Raw genomic sequence first — 18,188 nt, 5'->3', positions numbered from 1 at the left:
TTCTTATACAAACACTAAGAATTTTCAGATTATTCACTTCTTCATTAAAAAAAAAAAAAGGGTTACTTTTCAGTTCACTTTAAGTAGACAAAAAGCAAAACAAAATTTTTCTCCTGGTCTGGAGTTCCCTTCTGGCCAAGCAATTAAGGATCCAGCATTGTCACTGCTGTGGCGTGAGTATGATCCTGGTAGGGGGACTTCCACATGCCACAGGTATGGCAAAAATATTTTTTTTCTCCTGGTTCTAAGGTTTAAGTTGCTGATTGTGCTAGTGACACAGCAACAGGATATCCTCAGATAATACTGGGTCATCAAGGAACCCTCTCCTGTGCCCACCCCCAAATACCAAAAACACTTATTTTATCATTCAAAAATGTAAATAAAATATGAGATACTGTAGGGGCAGAAGAAACAGCACATAACTCAAGATATAACTCCTTGCAACACTTACCTTTTAATGAATTCCTGTCTGAGTTTGGTTAAAATAGTAACATTATCTTTATTCATCTATCATGTTATTAATGGGACAGGAGATAAATCAGAAAAGACATGACAGTGCCATTTTCAATATAATTGTTCTGATAACTAAGGAACACCACACCCTCTTGAGGCACAATGAATCAACCACAAGAGGAGAGAAGGAAAACTACCTCCAGAGACAAAGAATTTTACAAAAACAAAACTCCACAAAACAAAAATACAAATCTAACAAAAGAAAAACAGAACCACCACCATCACCACCACCACCACCACCATCACCACCACCACCATCACCACCACCACCATCACTGATTAGACTGCTTTAAAAGGGAGGAAGATCACTGCTACATTTACACAGCTGTCTTGGCAAATATTATTTTGAAGAAAATTTGGAAAAGAACTAAGTAGAAATTCTGATAACGCTGTTAAGGATTTAGAAGTGAGTAAATGCAGCTATTCCTACTAGTGCCAAAGAAGAGAAACCTGGAGATGATTCCTTGGGGGATGTGAGACAGGGGAACAAGTAACCTTCACAGTTTTAACCCGGAAACTTCTAACTTAGAATTTACTGCTAGGACTTGGCAGAAAAAAATAAATCAGTCTAAGAATTTGGATTCTAAGGAAATGGAAATTACATAAATATCCTTAACTTAAAATTCACTTTTTAAACACTATCCTGAAATAAACAAGGATTATAAATTTGTGCAAATATTAATATCCTATATGACAGCTACATGTAGACTTAATTCCAAGAGATAGTGCCAAGTAACCTCCTACTAAACTTAAGCTGCAATTAAGCCTTTCCTCCTAAGAGAATAGGACATATCTGCCAAGAGAGCTTAAAGACCAATGAATAATTTTTTCAAGGCTTGGAGCAAATGAGTTCTTTACGAAAATTAAGATGCAAATGAGGGAACAGAAATAGAAAATAATACCTAGTTTTTGCCTAAGCAAAACTGAGTAAACAATTATGATGGGCTTGGGGTGAATTAAAATAATAACTTCTTACACTTCAGCTTTTATTTTTATTTTTACCTGAAGTCGTATTTGCAGCATCTTGGCTCTTGCCATGACGATCTGCTTCTAGCCATTGGTACAAAACTACATAATGTAATGGAAACAAAAAAGCTTTATGAACAAAGAAACACAAACAAAAAAGCAAAAATGACTTTGAAGAATGGAAAATGAGAAAAAAATTAAACAAAAGCAATTAAACATGAGACATTAACATCAACAGAAAATAGCTTAACATGAATAGTACATAGTTTATAAGCTATTAGTAATAAGAAAGCAAAGAGAAGAGAAAATTGTATTTTAATATAACATGTGAAATGATATTTAAACATCTGTAACAGTTACTGGAAAAAGCTCACATTCCGTTCTTAATGCTAATTTAAAAGAAATATCAGGAGAAAGCTAATGTTTCCATGGTCAGATATAATAAAATACGACAGTAAGATTAAATGACAAACTATGAAAATTGCATCCCAACCTCTCCACAGCTATGGGAACGGGTGACATCCAAAAAACTGACTCTACCAAATGCTGACAAATATGTGAGGAGACACAACTTTCATAAATTGCTGGTGGTAATGCAAAATGGTACAGCCACTTAGGAAGACAGTTTGGCAGTTTCTTCTAAGATCATACCTACTGTACGATCCTATAACCCCAGTCTAATCAGCTGAAAAACAAGACGACTTCCAAGAGGAGTCATCTACAATATACCTGATGAATATGTGTCAAAACTGTCAAGTTCATCATAATAAGGAAAGTCTGAGAAACTGTCATAGCCAAGAGGAGCCTAAGGAGACAAGACAACCCAATGTAATGTGGTGTCCTGGATGGGATCCTCCAACAGAGAAAGGACACGAAGTAAACACAGGGAAATATAACATAGTATAAATTTTAGTTAATAATGTATCATATTGATGTTTTAATTACAACATGTATATCAAACGATGCCAAGATGTTAACAACAGGGAAAAATGTGTTGGATGGAAGTATGGGGGGTTGTATGTAGGAACTCAGTATTATCCTCTCAATTTCTCCGTAAATCTAAGACTGCTCTAAAAATCAAGTCTGTTTTAAGAATTGCATTCCAATATTAATGTAAGAATAGAAACATATCTTACAAGTAGTCAATCTTTTGGAAATCACCATGCAAACACCAACTGAAGTTTGGTGTACAGAGATATCATTAATCAACTATCTTCTTATGTAACTATTAACCAAGAAGTGTCAACTCTTGGGGAGAAGTTTGCTACAGTGAGAACATAGGCTATTAAAAAATTCACACTAGACTAACTTAGCAGCTCTGAATATTCAAACTTCTGTATGCCTTTTATGGGTTACCTAGATAACTACAATTTTTAGACATTTTAAAAGAGATGTCAGAGTCTTTCCTTTAAAGAGCCAAATAATGATAACTGTAGGGTCCTAATAGCCAGAGAGCCTTCCTGTCTACATCTCAAAGGTTTGAATAACCCCAGGAGAGTAGCACAGGCTAAGATTATACTCTGGGGGGCTATTTACCCATGGATATTGTAAGAGTTCTAGATCCCAAACAAGGTTTACAGAAACTTTCTATGCCCTCCCTCCACAAAAACAACAAGAACAGGGCTGGGAAAGTGCCTGTGGAACTCCTGAACTGAAGGAATAAAGGAACTGAATTAATATACATGGCTACAGGCACCCTGAAATCACAACAGAAGATGTCTGTGTCTTTAGCAACAGCCAGAAATGTGAAATGACATTCATTCATCATCAGTGATAGATGGCCCCAAACAGCCTCCACACATACACCCAGTGTGCAAAATCCTTGGTTGAGGGTGCCCCAATGGGTACCCCTCCTCCACTCCTCCAGGATACCGCACACTCCTGGGAGGCAATATCATTACAATTGGGACTAACATGAAAGAATTTGAGAAGCAGACCTCATTCATTAAATACATACTCAGGGCTTTTCCTCTTTCTAGTTCATATCCCAAATTGCTGTAGCTGTGGCATAGACCTGCAGCTGAGGCTCATATTCAACCCCTAGCCTGGGAACTTCCATATGCCACAGGTGTGGCCCTAAAAAGCAAAAGCAAAAACAAACAAAAAACCCCAAAAAAACAAAAAATCAAAAATGAGACACATGAGGAGTTCCCGTTGTGGCGCAGCAGAAACAAATCTGACTAGGAACCATGAGGTTGTGGGTTTGATCCCTGGCCTTGCTCAGTGGGTTAAGGATCCAGCATTACCGTGAGCTATAGTGTAGGTAGCAGATGTGGCTCAGATCTGATGTTGTTGTGGCTGTGGTGTAGGCCGGCAGCTATGGCTCCAATTGAGCCCTAGCCTGGGAACCTCCATGTGCCATAGGTGCAGCCCTTAAAAAAAAAGAGAGAGAGAGAGAGGGAAACACACACACACACACACACACACACACACACACACACACACACACACACACACACACACACACAAATAAAAACTAATCCATTAAAAGGTCTAAAAGTTCTGCCCAGGTCTTATCTAAAGCCTATCCTGCACTGGTTAAGGTGGAAACTCTTGGTTGTGGTCAGCGTTACCACTGCCATTATATTTTCCAATTACTTCATACAGCCTCTGTTTCTGATTTTACTGAACAAAAAGAAAAAAGAAAAAATATAAAAGCTATTTCAGGTCAATTTACTCCGGCCAGCTACATAGAGAATGGTACCTAAGCAAAAATCATATTAATAGATTTAGAGGTTCAATTATTTTATCACTGCCTTCAGATTACCAAAATCCAATTAACTATGGTCTAAATAATTCAGAGAATTTCCAGTGAAATAAGTGCAGTGCTTCATGCAAAGCCACATAATGTGAATCACCATTAGACCAGTCTGGATTTCAAAGTCCACTTTATAGCACATATATTTAAAAAGATAAAGTATGATTACAAAAGAAACATGACTAATATTTTTACATAATATACTGGAATATATATAGGCATTTCTAGAAGGATTGAGCTCTAAAAATTTCTTAACCCTCATAAAGTATCTCTTTATCATATTACAAAGAGTCTGCACCTCTTGTCTCTTTGTAGATGATGTCAGAATACCAGGAACACACCTCTCTGCTCACTGAGGCACGAGATCTGGCCTTCTGGTAGCTCCATGCTTCCTGGCAATTGGCACTGGGAGTCGGGACCCTGCCCCCAGCTCCACGCCTCTCGTGGGGGTCTCCATGGCTTGTGCACGGGGTCACAAGTAGATGTGAGACTTGTGAACCTTGGAGCTATTTCTCAGGCTGAATGCACCTGATACACATCTCCTCACTCACCCAGTGAGTTCCCTCCCTCGCTGTCCATTTCCATCACAGCCTATTTCTGAGCAAGGTCTTTCTCTGCAAAACAAGGCCAAGTCTCCTAATTGTTCCCCATGCTCCTTGCAGGATATCAAGTCTAGATGTTTTAAAGAAAGTTTGCTGATAGGAACAATGAAAGAAGGGAAGCTGAAACAGGTCATCTCTTCTGCCCTGCCCTTTTTCATTTTGTTCCTTTTCTCCCTTAAGTACAGACACACACACACACACAGACACACACACACACACACACACAGACACACACACACACACACACACACACACAGAATACTCAGTAAATTTTCCCCAGTATTCTGACAAAAGGTGAGAGGAATATATGGAGAAACTACAGATGCTGCCTATGAAATTCATACTGAGGCAAAGAAAAAGGGAAGATATAAGGGTGGGATAACTCTTTTCCCCATGTCTACCCCTACAGGCCTCCAAAGATCTGAACCGGCACGAGCAGGAGGTGGGAGAGGGAATGCTAAACAGCAGTGGGTCCTTCAAGAGACTGACTAGGGAAAGAGAAGGGGGGGTGGGCACCTTCAGGGTGGAAACTAAAATGAAGGGGCACTTCTGTGACATTCACACGTGCTGTCTCTACACCACAGTAAGCTGACCAAGCAGGTCTCCCAGGAGGCTTCGTATTCATTACTCATTCCAACGATTCTACAACTATTTAAATCATCTCTGGAGTTCCCATCATGGCTCAGTGGTTAACGAGTCCTACTAGGAACCATGAGGTTGCGGGTTCGATCCCTGCCCTTGCTCAGTGGGCTAAGGATCCGGAGTTGCCATGATCTGTGGTGTAGGTCGCAGACGCGGCTTGGATCCCACATTGCTGTTGCTGTGGTGTAGGCCAGCAGCTACAGCTCTGATTCGACCTCTAGCCTGGGAACCTCCATATGCCGTGGGAGCAGCCCAAGAAATGGCAAAAAGACCAAAAAAAAAAAAAAAAATCATCTCTGAGTCAGGGACGTAGAGGTCAAGACCTGATGAAATAATAGCCGCCACATAGCTAACACAGAGAGCCTACTGCAGGCAGGGGTTACTCTAAGTGCTCTACATATACTCACTCACCATCATAATTACTCCACGGAGTAGGTCTTATTACTGTCCTCATTTTATAGATGTAGAAACTGAGGCACAGTATCATGAGTCCAATGTCAGATAACTAGAAAATTCAAACCTAAGCAGTGTGGCTTCAGAGTCTGGGATCTTATTCTCCTTGCAGCAAGGAGACCAGGACATGGATGCACCTGAGTTACATGGTAGAAGGTGCGGTCGGAGAGGTAACCAGGAGCCAGATAAAACAGGGCTTTGTGGGCCATGGTGAGGACTTTTGACTTTATGCTAAGTATCACAGCAAGTAACTGGACTGTCTTAAATAGAGAAGTGCCTTTGTTTTAAAAAGATCATCCCGGCGGCTGAGAGAACAGACAGCAGTGGGCAAGAAAGAGCGGGAGCAAAGAGGTCAGTTAGGAGGCTTCTGCAACGGTCAAGGCAGAAGACGGCAGCAGGGATTACAGAGAGCGCTAAGGTGCTAGAAGTGAGAAGACTCTAAATATACTATGAAGGGATAAAATCTACGACTTGCTGCTGGATGAGATGAGAGAAAGGGGTAGTCAAGAAGGATACCATGACAGCATGGACTGTGGTCTAAACACCTAGATGAACGATGTAGCTTATTACTGAAACACGGAACAGTTGAGAAGAAGGGGGTTTTACTGGGGTGGGGAGTGGGAGTGTCAGGGAATAAAGAATTCCATTTTAGACATGTTAAGTCTAGGATGCCTATTAGATATCCAAGAAAAATTCTGAGTAAGCATTCAGATACACAGATTTAAATTCAGGGGAAAAGTTAGAAACTCAGGGGTCAACATCAAATAGAGGTTATCTAACACCACAGGGCTGGATAAGATCACCTAGGAAATGAAGACAGGAAGAAAGAAGATGAAGAAATGAAGGCTAGGCTCAGAGCCCTAGAGGACGCAAGGAACATTAAGAGGCTGGGAGGAGGATGAGGAACTGGCAAAAAGGTAAATGAGAAAAAGAAGCCTGTGAGATTAGAGAAAAACCAGAAGCATCATGGAAGTCAAGTAAAGAAAATGTTTTAACAAGGAGCATGCTGACAACACGGAAGTCACTGTGACCTTGACAAAGAGATAGGGGTGAAAACCTGTCTGGCGTTGCTCCAAGAAAGACTGCAAAGAGAGGAAGTAGAGGCAGAGAGCATAATTAACTCCCAGGAGTTCTGCTGGAAAGATGATGAAAGGATAATATTGGAGGAGAGCATGGAGTTGAGGGAAGGGTTTTTGGTTTTGTGTTTGTTTTTCTTTTTCTTTTTTGGCCCCTCACCCCCACCCCTAGCATATGGAGTACCCAGGCCAGAGATCAGATCTGAACCGCAGTGGTGACCTACTCCACATCTGTGGCAACGCTGGATCAACCCACTGTGCAGGGCCAGGGATGGAACCTGCGCCCAGGCACTCCAGAGTAACCACTGATCCCACTGCACTACAGAGGGAACTCCAGTTTTGTTCATTTTTGTTTGTTTGTTTTTTAAAGACAAGAGGATATGAACTCATTCAAACAACATTTCCAGTGTGCCTGTACTGTGCCAGGCAGGCAGTCTCTGATGCTCTAGATCTGATCAAGACAGTCCAGTCCTGTGGGGATCTCTCACTCTCCTACCTTGCTTTTCATAATTCTAGCACAGAGAGCTAGTTTGCCCATCCCATACCAAATTATGGCAGATACACTTCGTTGTACACTTCGGGTAACCACACTTCGTATCCCCAGCACACAGCTTACCTATTTTATCCTTTTGAATCTTTATGGAGCAGAAGGAAGAAATGAAGGCTAGGCCCCTGTGGGGGCCTTCTAGGTATAAATCCTTTCCACGCCCCCCATTTCTAGTTTGCAGGAAATAGGCTTCATTCAGCCTCCATGACTTTCCCTGAGTTCCAAAGGGCAGATTCAAGTAGTTGTGGAAAATAACATAATGTCTTTTCTATCAAAGGAATTCTTGGTTACTCCATTTTGTCTGGTTTAAGCTAAAACGCCTTCCTGAGGACCCCCCCCTTTCTCCCAGTAACAATTTGTTTCAAATTAACCAAGGGAGAAGAATGTGCCACCTGACCTGACCAATGGGAAGGGGACAGGTACATCACCTGCATTAGGGATAAATAGAGAGGGTCTTTTCTTCTCTGCACGCTTTTTGAGTACACCGTGTTCATGTGTCTCATTTTCCAACAATGACAATCTGAGCCATCTCCCCAACATAGTGGCTTATCAGGGAAGGGAGGGGATGCAGAAACAAAAGAGCAGTCAAGATACAATGGTGGGTCCTGAGCAGGGTCCTCCTTCAGCCACAAGGAATATACATAACAAAATACCTTTGAGTTCTTCTGCAGCAGCTAAGGCCCCTACCCAGCTGGAGGATGGCAACTTCAGACTGAGCACAAGATGCATGGAAAATCACCGTATTACCTCACCACCAGTCAAACAGGAGAAAGTGTGTGCACAGTGGAAGATAACAAAGACTCTGACCCCCTCCGCAAGTAGCTGTCCCTTTAAAAACTTTCATAGTCGAGCATAATCTTTGAAGCTGGTTTTCAAACATGAGTTTTCTTTCTCCCCAAGGTGCCAGCATGAACTGAAATTTAGAACTTGCCATCAGCCTCTACTGCAGCTGCCTTGCAGCACCCGATAAGCGAAGCTCAGGGTGGAGATCAGGAGTGAGGCACTCTGTGCTCTGGGAAACTGGAAGAACAGGTCTTCAGATAGACATTTTTAGGAGAAGATGTTTATGAGCCCAATACTTGCATCTCTCCATATCTCGAAAAATGGTGAAATCTGTCAAAGATGACTGAGTCTGTGACTAGTAGTAACCTTCAGGAGACCAGCAGCAAGGCTGCATGAACTTCACCCTTCACTTTTAAGACATATCTTGATATTTCCCCTTTGGGGCAGTATTTCAGATAACTCTGAGGCAACTCCTGAGCTGCAGTTAGTGGACAAAACAAAAGCTGTCATCTGTGAGAACATCCACTCCCAAGGATGGGCCAGTGAGCCCTGAGGGAACTTAGGAAAGCATATCAAAGGAGTGATTCTAGTAAGCCCAGACCTTCACGTCTTCCCATAAAAGCTGGTTTTCTGTGAATCTTCTGTAAATCTGGTTATCTGTACATCTTTCGTTCCTACTACCTTCCCTTTGTTACAAAAATTCATATGTCTAGCTTCCCCCCTCCCCTCCTCAGAGTGGTTTTTCAGGGATACCTGAGATGCTGTCTCCCAGGCTTAAGTCCTAATTTCACCCCAAATAAAACTCAACTCACAACTTTCAGGTTGTATTAGCCTGTTGAATAAAGCAATCTTTTCATTTCTACCAGCGTTTGTCTTTCAAGTACCGGCTTTTGAGAGGTAAGCAGCAGAACCTGACTTTGGTAATGTTTATAACAGGACGTGGAACCCGTGGGACACTATCTATTCTCCCTCTGGCACTCCCTGGAACAGTTCCTTTCTCACTTGGATAAGCCACGCCAATTATCTTAGTGCCAGTGTACAGCTATCACTGATCCTGGATCTATGACAGACAGCAGGTGCTCATCAACATCCATGTTCTCCCCTTCCCAACATCCTTGCATCTGGGTGCGGGCCAAATGACTAGTTCTTGCCAAAGAAATGTGAGCAGAAATGGTATGTGTCACCTCCAGGTTGAGGGACACAATCTGTCTTTCTTCTGCTGCTCATCAGCTAAATGCAAATGGAAAAGATGGGGAGATCACACATGGCAGAAATTTGGGTTCTTGAATGTCTCTGCAAAATAGAGCCCCTCCCCACCTGGCCTACATTAAACTAAACAATAAGTTAGAAATAAGCTTCTATTGTCTTGAGCCACTGATAGTTTGAAATTAGCACAGCAGTTAGCTATTTATATGTTTCTGGATTAGTCTGAGTTTTAATTTGTATCAGTTTTGACCTTCTGAATACTATGCCAATCCCTGACTATACTGTGCCTTTTCTTCTTTGGCAATGCTCTACACTGCCTGCTTCTGTGTTCAGATATATGATGAGTACATGGGATAGAATTTGCCCATTTTTTATGGATGCTCTCTACCTTTTATAGAAGAAGTCATAGATCCACTACTAAGCTATCAAGACCACAGGTTTTAACTCATGATGGACCTATTAGTCTTTCTAAATCTACAACCTCTAAATCCAGTTGGTGATCTTGCAAGTGTCGGCTGCTGGTCACAAAGGGAATCAAGCAAAAGAAGCTGGAGGGATCTCTGAAAGTTCATGGACCTCAATGAAGAATGTTCATCATGAAGAAACCTGAAACCAGGGAATCTTAAAAGTTTATTTTGATTAAGATCTTACTACAACTACCAATAAGACTGCCCTGATTCCAGAGGTTTCCCAGGCCACCTGCACTTCTCACAGACTGGCTACATTTAGGGATTCCCACAAACCCCTCAGGTTTGATCATTTATAACTCACAGAACTCAGGGAAAGTGCTATGCTTAACAGTTTTATTACAAGGGATACAAATCAGAAGGACTAGACCAACGAAGACACAAGTTGAGGTCTGGGACAGAATGCAGAACTTTCATGCTCTTTCCTTGTGTATTTGAGGCAGAATTATAACTCAAGTAGCCAGTGTAGAAGCATGGGCTTCGAGGCATTCTTTGAAATGGCTATTATTTAACATTTGTGGTTTAAGGGCTCCACCGAGTAACACCCCCACAGGCCTTGTTTACTATAGGGCGTGTACCTACGCCCAGATGGACATTAATCTCTAACCCCCTGTGACTCAATCCATGGGAAGAGAAGGGCAAAGAACTATGAGACTATGGGACATTTCCACCCCTAAGATCCCTATTGGACAAGGACTGATATGGGTAACTGGGAAAGGCCAATGGGAGAAAACCACAACTTTCTAGACTCCACATTGGTAACTCCCATCTTTAAGGGATAAAAAACCCCTACAGGACAATAGAGAGGGGGACTCTTCTTCCCCCTCCCAGCTGTCCTGGGAGCTGTTGTATAAAAACTTTGCTTGCTTGCTGTCTGTGAGTTTGCAAAGTTCATTCTTCAGCTCCGTGAACAAGAACGTGAATTCCAGCAACATCTTTCCAACATCAGAATCAGGCTGTGTCACACGCACATGCACACACACCCCCGAAAGTAGGTTTACCAACCAGGAAGCTCCACTAAGCTTTGACACATAGTTTTTAATTGAGACTCCATTACACAGGCATATTTGATTAAATCATTAGCCCTATGACTGAAATTCAATCTTCAACCCCCAGGTTGGCTCAAAGTCCTTCTGGTGTCCAACACCTACTGGAAGCTACCTGGGGTCCCATCATCAGTTACCTCACTAGGACAACACTCTTACTACCAGAAAATTCCCAGGGTTCTAGAAGTTCCGTGCCAGGAACTCAGGACAAAGACACAGAACTTCTTGTTTGGCACTGTGCATCCTACCACCAAGCGTAAAACACAATAGTACATTATTTACTTGTAAAAATAGCCTCAACAACAACCCAGGATCTATAGTCCTCTGATAATGAGGAATAAACAGAATGTTCTGCTCCTAACCCATGCCTGTCACACCATCCCTTTTGTAATAAAATATGAAACAAGAAGGAAAACTTTAAAAAAGCCATTGAAGTAGCATAACTGATACCATGAAATGCTCTAAGAGGAAAGAATCCATGCTTTTTAGGTTAATAATGAAATAAGTACCATTTTCTTTTTTTGACCAGTGTTTAGTAAATGATTTTTATTATTCTGAAGAATATGTAAGTGATTTTCAAATAATAGCTATAGCCAAGGAAACAAGGTTCTAGTTCTAGTCAAATATCCTGGAATCTAGCACCTTGGAGTACATCGCAATTTCTTTGAGCAAAAATTTCCTCATACATAAAATATAGATTATTTTGTTACTAAAACACATTAGGAATTCCCATTATGGCACAGCAGAAACGAACCTGACTAGTAACCACAAGGTTGTGGGTCGATATCCGGCCTCGCTCAGTGGGTTAAGGATCTGGCATTGCTGTGAGCTGTGGTATAGGTCCAGGTCGCTGGGTTCCACACTGCTGTGGCTGTGGTGTAGGCCAGAAGCTGTAGCTCCGATTTGACCCCTAGCCTGGGAACCTCCATATGCCATGCGTGAGGCCCTAAACAAAAAGCAAAACAAAAAACAAAACACCCCCACATTATTAGTATGTAGTATTACCAGATATCTATCTTCTATGAGAATCATTTATCTAACGTATCTCTAGGAAAGCATGTCAATGTTATTATTCATGTTACATTTTAGCTTACAAAATAAAGCAAATCTTCCCCTATTGCTAAAGAACTTATTCTCTGATAAAGAGCTTCCAAGACAGCCACCTTTGCCTTCAGAAACAAAAGCAAGTCACCCACCTTTAAAATATTCATAGCTGACAAGTAATACTAGAGTTGGAGTTGTGAGACATTCAAACCAAGGCTGTTCTGATGCTTGACTTAGAGAAGAAGGTATCTGTACAGAACTAATGATGACTTTCCTCTCTATTTCCATTCATGACTTTTGCTGCCATGCTCACACACACACACATTTTATATATATATATATATATATAGAGTTCAGACATACATGTAACTCAGTTTACTGTACACAGGAACAGAAATCAATTTACACAAGAATATGAGTTTATTTCCCCTACTATCTTAAAAAAAAAAATCCTGCATAAGAGGTCAACAATGTAAATCAGGAGTTACAGGTATAGAATTGAGTTCTTAACAGAATGAGAAGGCAGCCCTGCTGTAACTGGACATTTGTGCCCTGCTTACAAAAACTGGAGAAAGCTAGATGATGTTTGATTTAGTGTCTTTTGTGTTTCAGGTGTTTATGGAATGGCCTTCTAAGTGAGGGCAATTAGTGTTCTGATCGACACTTGAATCTAGTTTAAGATTTTAACGTTACCCTCTTTTTGATGGGGCAGGCTGAGCCTAACCAAGGTATAGCTGCATAACTGGTGGCCAAGTGCCATTCGAAGAAAAACAGGACTTTGAGTTTTATTTGAATACATATTCTTTAGCAGTTTAAAGTAGTTACTTACTTTTATGCCCTTATAAGAATGAAAAATATGACACATAAATTGCATTAGGTTACTTGAAACTGGAGGGACTGACTCACTCAACATCACATTATTCACCCTTACATCCTCAACACCTACTTAATACTATGCCTGGTACATATTCCACCAGAATAAATGGATATATGAATGAAAACTGTACTCTTAGGTCTGAATCATATACTCCAGAATTTGTAAGACTTAACTTATTTAAAGAACTGGTAGCTGTGAAAATGATTCATTTTAAAACTTTGACTATATAAACTGAAATGTAATTTAAGTAAAGGAATAAAATTAGTCCATTTTCTTTAGAACATTTTAGTTCTTTTCCAATTTGTGCTGACTTATAAATTAAAATCTGATACCTTATTTCAAACATAAGAACATAAGGATATTATTGTATCATATGTCCACCATGGTGTCACATGATCAGAATTTTATTATTCTTTGCTTTGAATCAAGGATTTCATGGCTAACTTTTTTTTTCAAAGCAAACTTTAGGCTTTGGAATAGTTTTAGATTTATAGAAAAATTGAGCAGGTGGTACAGAGTTCCAATATACCTCCCAACCAGTTTCCCTTATCAGTAAATATTACATTTGTTACAACTTATGAAGCAATATTGATACATTATTATTAACTAAAGTCTATACTTTTCAGATTTCCAAAGTTTTCACCTAAGGTCCTTGTTTTTGTTCCAGAATCCCATCCAGGATATCTATCACATTACATTTAGTCATCATGTCTCCCTCAGCTCTTCTTGGCTGTGACATTTTCTGAGACTTTTTGCTTGTTTTAGATGACATTGATAGTTTTGAAGAGTACTTGTCAGATATTTTGAAGAATGTTCCTCGAATGGGATTTGTCTGATGTCTTCCAAATGATTAGACTGAGATTATGGGTTTGGAGAGGAAGATCATTGAGGTAAAGTGGCATTCTCATCACATTATATCAGGAATATACATCAGCATGACTTATCATTGTTGATACTTACCTTGATCATCTGACTGTGAAAGTCCCTCTATTTTCTCCCCTTTCAATACTATAATCTTCAGAAGGAAGTTACTATGCCCTGCCCACACTTAAGGAATGAAGAATTGTGCTCCATGTCCTTGACAGTAGAGTATTTACATAAATTATCTGGAATTCTTCTGCAAGGGAGATGTCTCTCCTCCCCTGTTTATCAATTTATTTGATCACTTACTTACATCAGTATGAACTCATGAATATTTTATATTTTAGGTCAAAATGCAACATACTCCTATTTTGTTGTTCACACAGCCACTGGGAACTCTTTCATTTGGCTCTTGTGCCCCCATAACATACTCCTATCTGTGTGTCATTTTTTTTTTTTTTTTTTTTTTTTGTCTTTTGTCTTGTTGTTGTTGTTGCTATTTCTTGGGCCGCTCCCGCGGCATATGGAGGTTCCCAGGCTAGGGGCTGAATCAGAGCTGTAGCCACTGGCCTACGCCAGAGCCACAGCAACACGGGATCTGAGCCGCGTCTGAGACCTACACCACAGCTCACGGCAACGCCGGATCGTTAACCCACTGAGCAAGGGCAGGGACCGAACCCGCAACCTCATGGTTCCTAGTCGGATTCGTTAACCACTGCGCCACAACGGGAACTCCTGTGTGTCATTTTTTGGTTTTGGTTTTAGCACTTTCCTTAATTTTTGACACTATAAAACGACACTATAGGCTCATCCTGAATATTTCCTGCTCCATTTCTAGAACCAGCCATTTCTTCACGGATTGATCCTTTAATTGGAAAATGGTATTAGAAACCAAGATCTGGGCACTGGGTATGCTCATTTCTACTAGGGCATCATTGCTTCCTGACCCCCCCCCCTTAAAAGTTAACCAGTTTTTATATCCTACCTAAATATTCAGAAACAGGATAAAGTTGACAATACTAATTTATAAATAAAAATTTAAACTTCTTTATAACAATATTTTGAGAAGTATTTGTCTCTTGTAATATTTTCAGCAGTTGCTTCATATTATGATGGCAACTTTCCCCTCCACTCTTACCAGCCTACCTCTACATATGTCTCAATTCTCAACCTGAAGAGGCAATGGGAGATAGTTTTTAGCATCTTTGCTGAGATCTTTGGAGAAAAGACGCCAAGAATATTTTTATAGTCTTATTAACTGCTGATTTTATACAGATGTACAAGTAGTTTTGTACAAATGTAGCTGCAAAACAGGTTAAATTCTATACGTAAATAACTTTAACTTACTCTGCCTACATCTGAAAAGTTTATGAATCTCATCCATCCCAGACAGAGGAGACAAGAATTCTGTATGTATTTCTGTGGAATTCTTTTTTTGGGAAAAAAAAAAAAGAATTCCACAGAAATATTCAGAATTTTGGGGGGATGGTCTTAAATCTTTCAAGTACTAAACAATTCACGTTTTATTATAAAGAAGGCATCTACTGTTACTGTATTTTACATCCGGCTTAATTCACAATTTTCACAAAGCTCTATGTAATCCATCTTAACAATTAGTAACTTTGTGTAGCATTTGTTTAAATTACTACTTTATGAACATAAAATGGATTATATAAACTGGTTTATTCACAGAATTGTCATGTTTAGTTATTTAGATATAAACTATAAATTTCTGAAGTGAGAATTTGAATATTAAGTAGAAATTTAATGATATTGCAGAACTATTTTAAAAATTTTAGTTTTGATAACGGTAGTAGGAGTAATGTAAAAACAAAGAGACCTTGCTACTCAAAAACTGTGTTTGCCTCTTGGTAGGTGTCGAGCTGAAAGACACAATCAAGCCAAAGGTTGGGAAAGGGAAGGATTTATTATTTGCAGCAAGGAGAACACCAGAGATATTTCTCAAAGCAGTGTCTCCCTGAACAGCAAAACTAAGGAAGTTTTAAGCTAAAAGATATGTGCATACTCCCGAAGGGGCTTGGGCAATTGACAGGTCTACAGAATCCAAGCTTTAGCTGACTGAGGTCAGGAGGGTCAGGAAAGGTAACATCATCATGCTTTGCGTTCCAGTTCATTTGGTGGTTGGGCACTTCAGGCTAATCTATACTGTTCCCAATACAACTGGGAGTCTTTACAACTGATATATTATCTTCTCTATTGTTACTTCTATTTTTGTTTTATTTTGGTTTTGGTTTTTGGCTGTGTCCACAGCATGTGGAAGTTCTGTGGCCAGGAATCAAACCTGTGTCACTGCAGAGACATGAGCCACAGCAGTGACAATGTTGGATCCTTAACCTGCTGGGCCATCAGGGAACTCCAACTGCTACTTTTTTTGCCTCTTTTTTTTTCTTGAACTTGATAGAGTTTTCCACAGTCTGAATTTTAATGACTGCATCCCCATATTATGCTTTAACATGGTCCTGTCTTCTACCTGGTTATCTAGAGTTCATTTGTTTCCTCATTCTTTTGTCCCCTTGAGGTCATTACTGAGACTTGTTCAAGGACATTGTGGCCAGGCTTAGATCACAAAATGGCTTAGGCCAAAAATGGCTTCTCATTTCAAGAAAGCCATGCTTATTTCTCTTTTTCCCAGAACCCCTACCCTATCTGCTTACAGTCTTATTTTCAGAGATATCTGCAGAAATATTTCAAATAAAATTACATGACGTCTGCAATTTGCTTCAACCATTATATGTGGGCATGAGAAAAACCAATGTTGGTCATGAGTTGGAATTCTTGAAGTTGAATAATGGGTATATGGGAGTTCACTGTACTACTCTATCTACTTCTTCAGGTGTTCAAAATTCTCCATATAAAAAGCTTTTAAAAATCATTAATGCCGGAGTTCCCATCGTGGCGCAGTGGTTAACGAATCCGACTAGGAACCATGAGGTTGCGGGTTCGATCCCTGGCCTTGCTCAGTGGGTTAAAGATCCGGCGTTGCCGTGAGCTGTGGTGTAGGTTGCAGACACGGCTCGGATCCCTCGTTGCTGTGGCCCTGGCGTAGGCCAGTGGCTACAGCTCTGATTGGACCCCTAGCCTGGGAACCTCCATATGCCGTGGGAGCGGCCCAAAGAAATAGCAAAAAGACGAAAAAAAAAAAAATCATTAATGCCAAACAAAATAGGTCATTAATGAAAAACTTAGCAAATGTAAGCCCAGCTTCAGAGGTCAGGAAGTAAATAGTTCAATGTCTCTCTAAAGATAATGACTCATTCTCTTCCTTTTGTAAGACAACCACAAAAATATTATGACACCTAAATAATAAATGATAATTCCCTAATATCAAACATCTAGCCATTACTCAAATTTCCAATTATTGCATAAATGTAATAATTATTTTTAATATTTCGTATCAGGACCCAAATAAAGCTCATATACTGTGACTTGCTGATAAACCCTTTAAGTCTCTTTTAATCTTAGGGCTTCCCCTCCATGTCTGTTTTCCCCCTTGGGGTTTCTTTGTTGAAGAACTCGACAGAGGGAGTTCCCGTCGTGGCGCAGTGGTTAACGAATCCGACTAGGAACCATGAGGTTGCGGGTTCGGTCCCTGCCCTTGCTCAGTGGGTTAAGATCCGGCGTTGCCGTGAGCTGTGATGTAGGTCGCAGACGCGGCTCGGATCCCGCGTTGCTGTGGCTCTGGCGTAGGCCGGTGGCTACAGCTCCGATTCTGGCGTAGGCCGGTGGCTACAGCTCCGATTCAACCCCTAGCCTGGGAACCTCCATATGCCGCGGGAGCGGCCCAAGAAATAGCAACAACCACAACAACAGACAAAAAAAGACAAAAGACAAAAAAAAAAAAAAAAAAAAAAAAAAAAAGAACTCGACAGAGTTTCCACAGTTTGAATTTTGTTGGTTGCATCCCCACAGGATGGTTTAACAGGGTCCTGTCCTGGTAATCTAGAGCTGCACTGTTTAAAAAAGTAGCCACTAACATGTGACTATTTAAATTTTAATTAATTAAAAATAGATACAATTTAAAATTCAGTTCCTCATTTGTATAAGACACATTTCTAGTAGCTACCATATTGGAAAAGAGTGAACAGAATATTTCCACCATCGCAAAAAGTTCTACTGGACAGCACTGATCTAGAGGTTTGATCAGATTCAGGTTTAATTTTAGGGGGCAATATTACTTCATAGCTATGTTTATGTACTTTCATTAGAAGGTGCATGTCGGATTTCCCTGGTGGTTTAGTAGCTTAAGGATCCAGCATTGTGGTGCCTGGGTCACTGCTGTGGTGCAAGTTCGATCCCTGGCCCAGGAACTTACATATATGCTGTGGG

At 40.4% G+C, this 18,188-nt stretch overlaps 1 protein-coding gene across 8 annotated transcripts in view; it reads right to left on the bottom strand.

Moving 5' to 3' along the window:
- DENND5B (DENN domain containing 5B) overlaps positions 1-18,188 on the bottom strand; it is a 293,655-nt gene that overhangs the window by 129,193 nt on the left and 146,274 nt on the right. For 5 of the 8 annotated variants that reach the window (XM_084956381.1, XM_021092090.2, XM_021092093.2 and 2 more), the window contains exon 2: positions 1,516-1,581. The exons of the other annotated variants lie outside the window; for them this stretch is intronic. Coding sequence is in view for 4 of the 5 variants with exons in the window: in XM_021092090.2 (XP_020947749.1) it covers positions 1,516-1,581 (66 nt within the window). In the remaining variant the exon portion in view is untranslated. The remainder of the gene's footprint in view (positions 1-1,515; positions 1,582-18,188) is intronic. 8 annotated transcript variants of the gene reach the window in all.

This window comes from Sus scrofa, chromosome 5, assembly GCF_054392235.1.
Source record: "Sus scrofa isolate SSC_HxYL_T2T_F1_AM1 chromosome 5, Sscrofa_HxYL_maternal_Yorkshire_Landrace_v2.0, whole genome shotgun sequence".
NCBI lineage: Eukaryota > Metazoa > Chordata > Mammalia > Artiodactyla > Suidae > Sus > Sus scrofa.
This window is presented reverse-complemented; position numbering and strand designations above follow the sequence as displayed.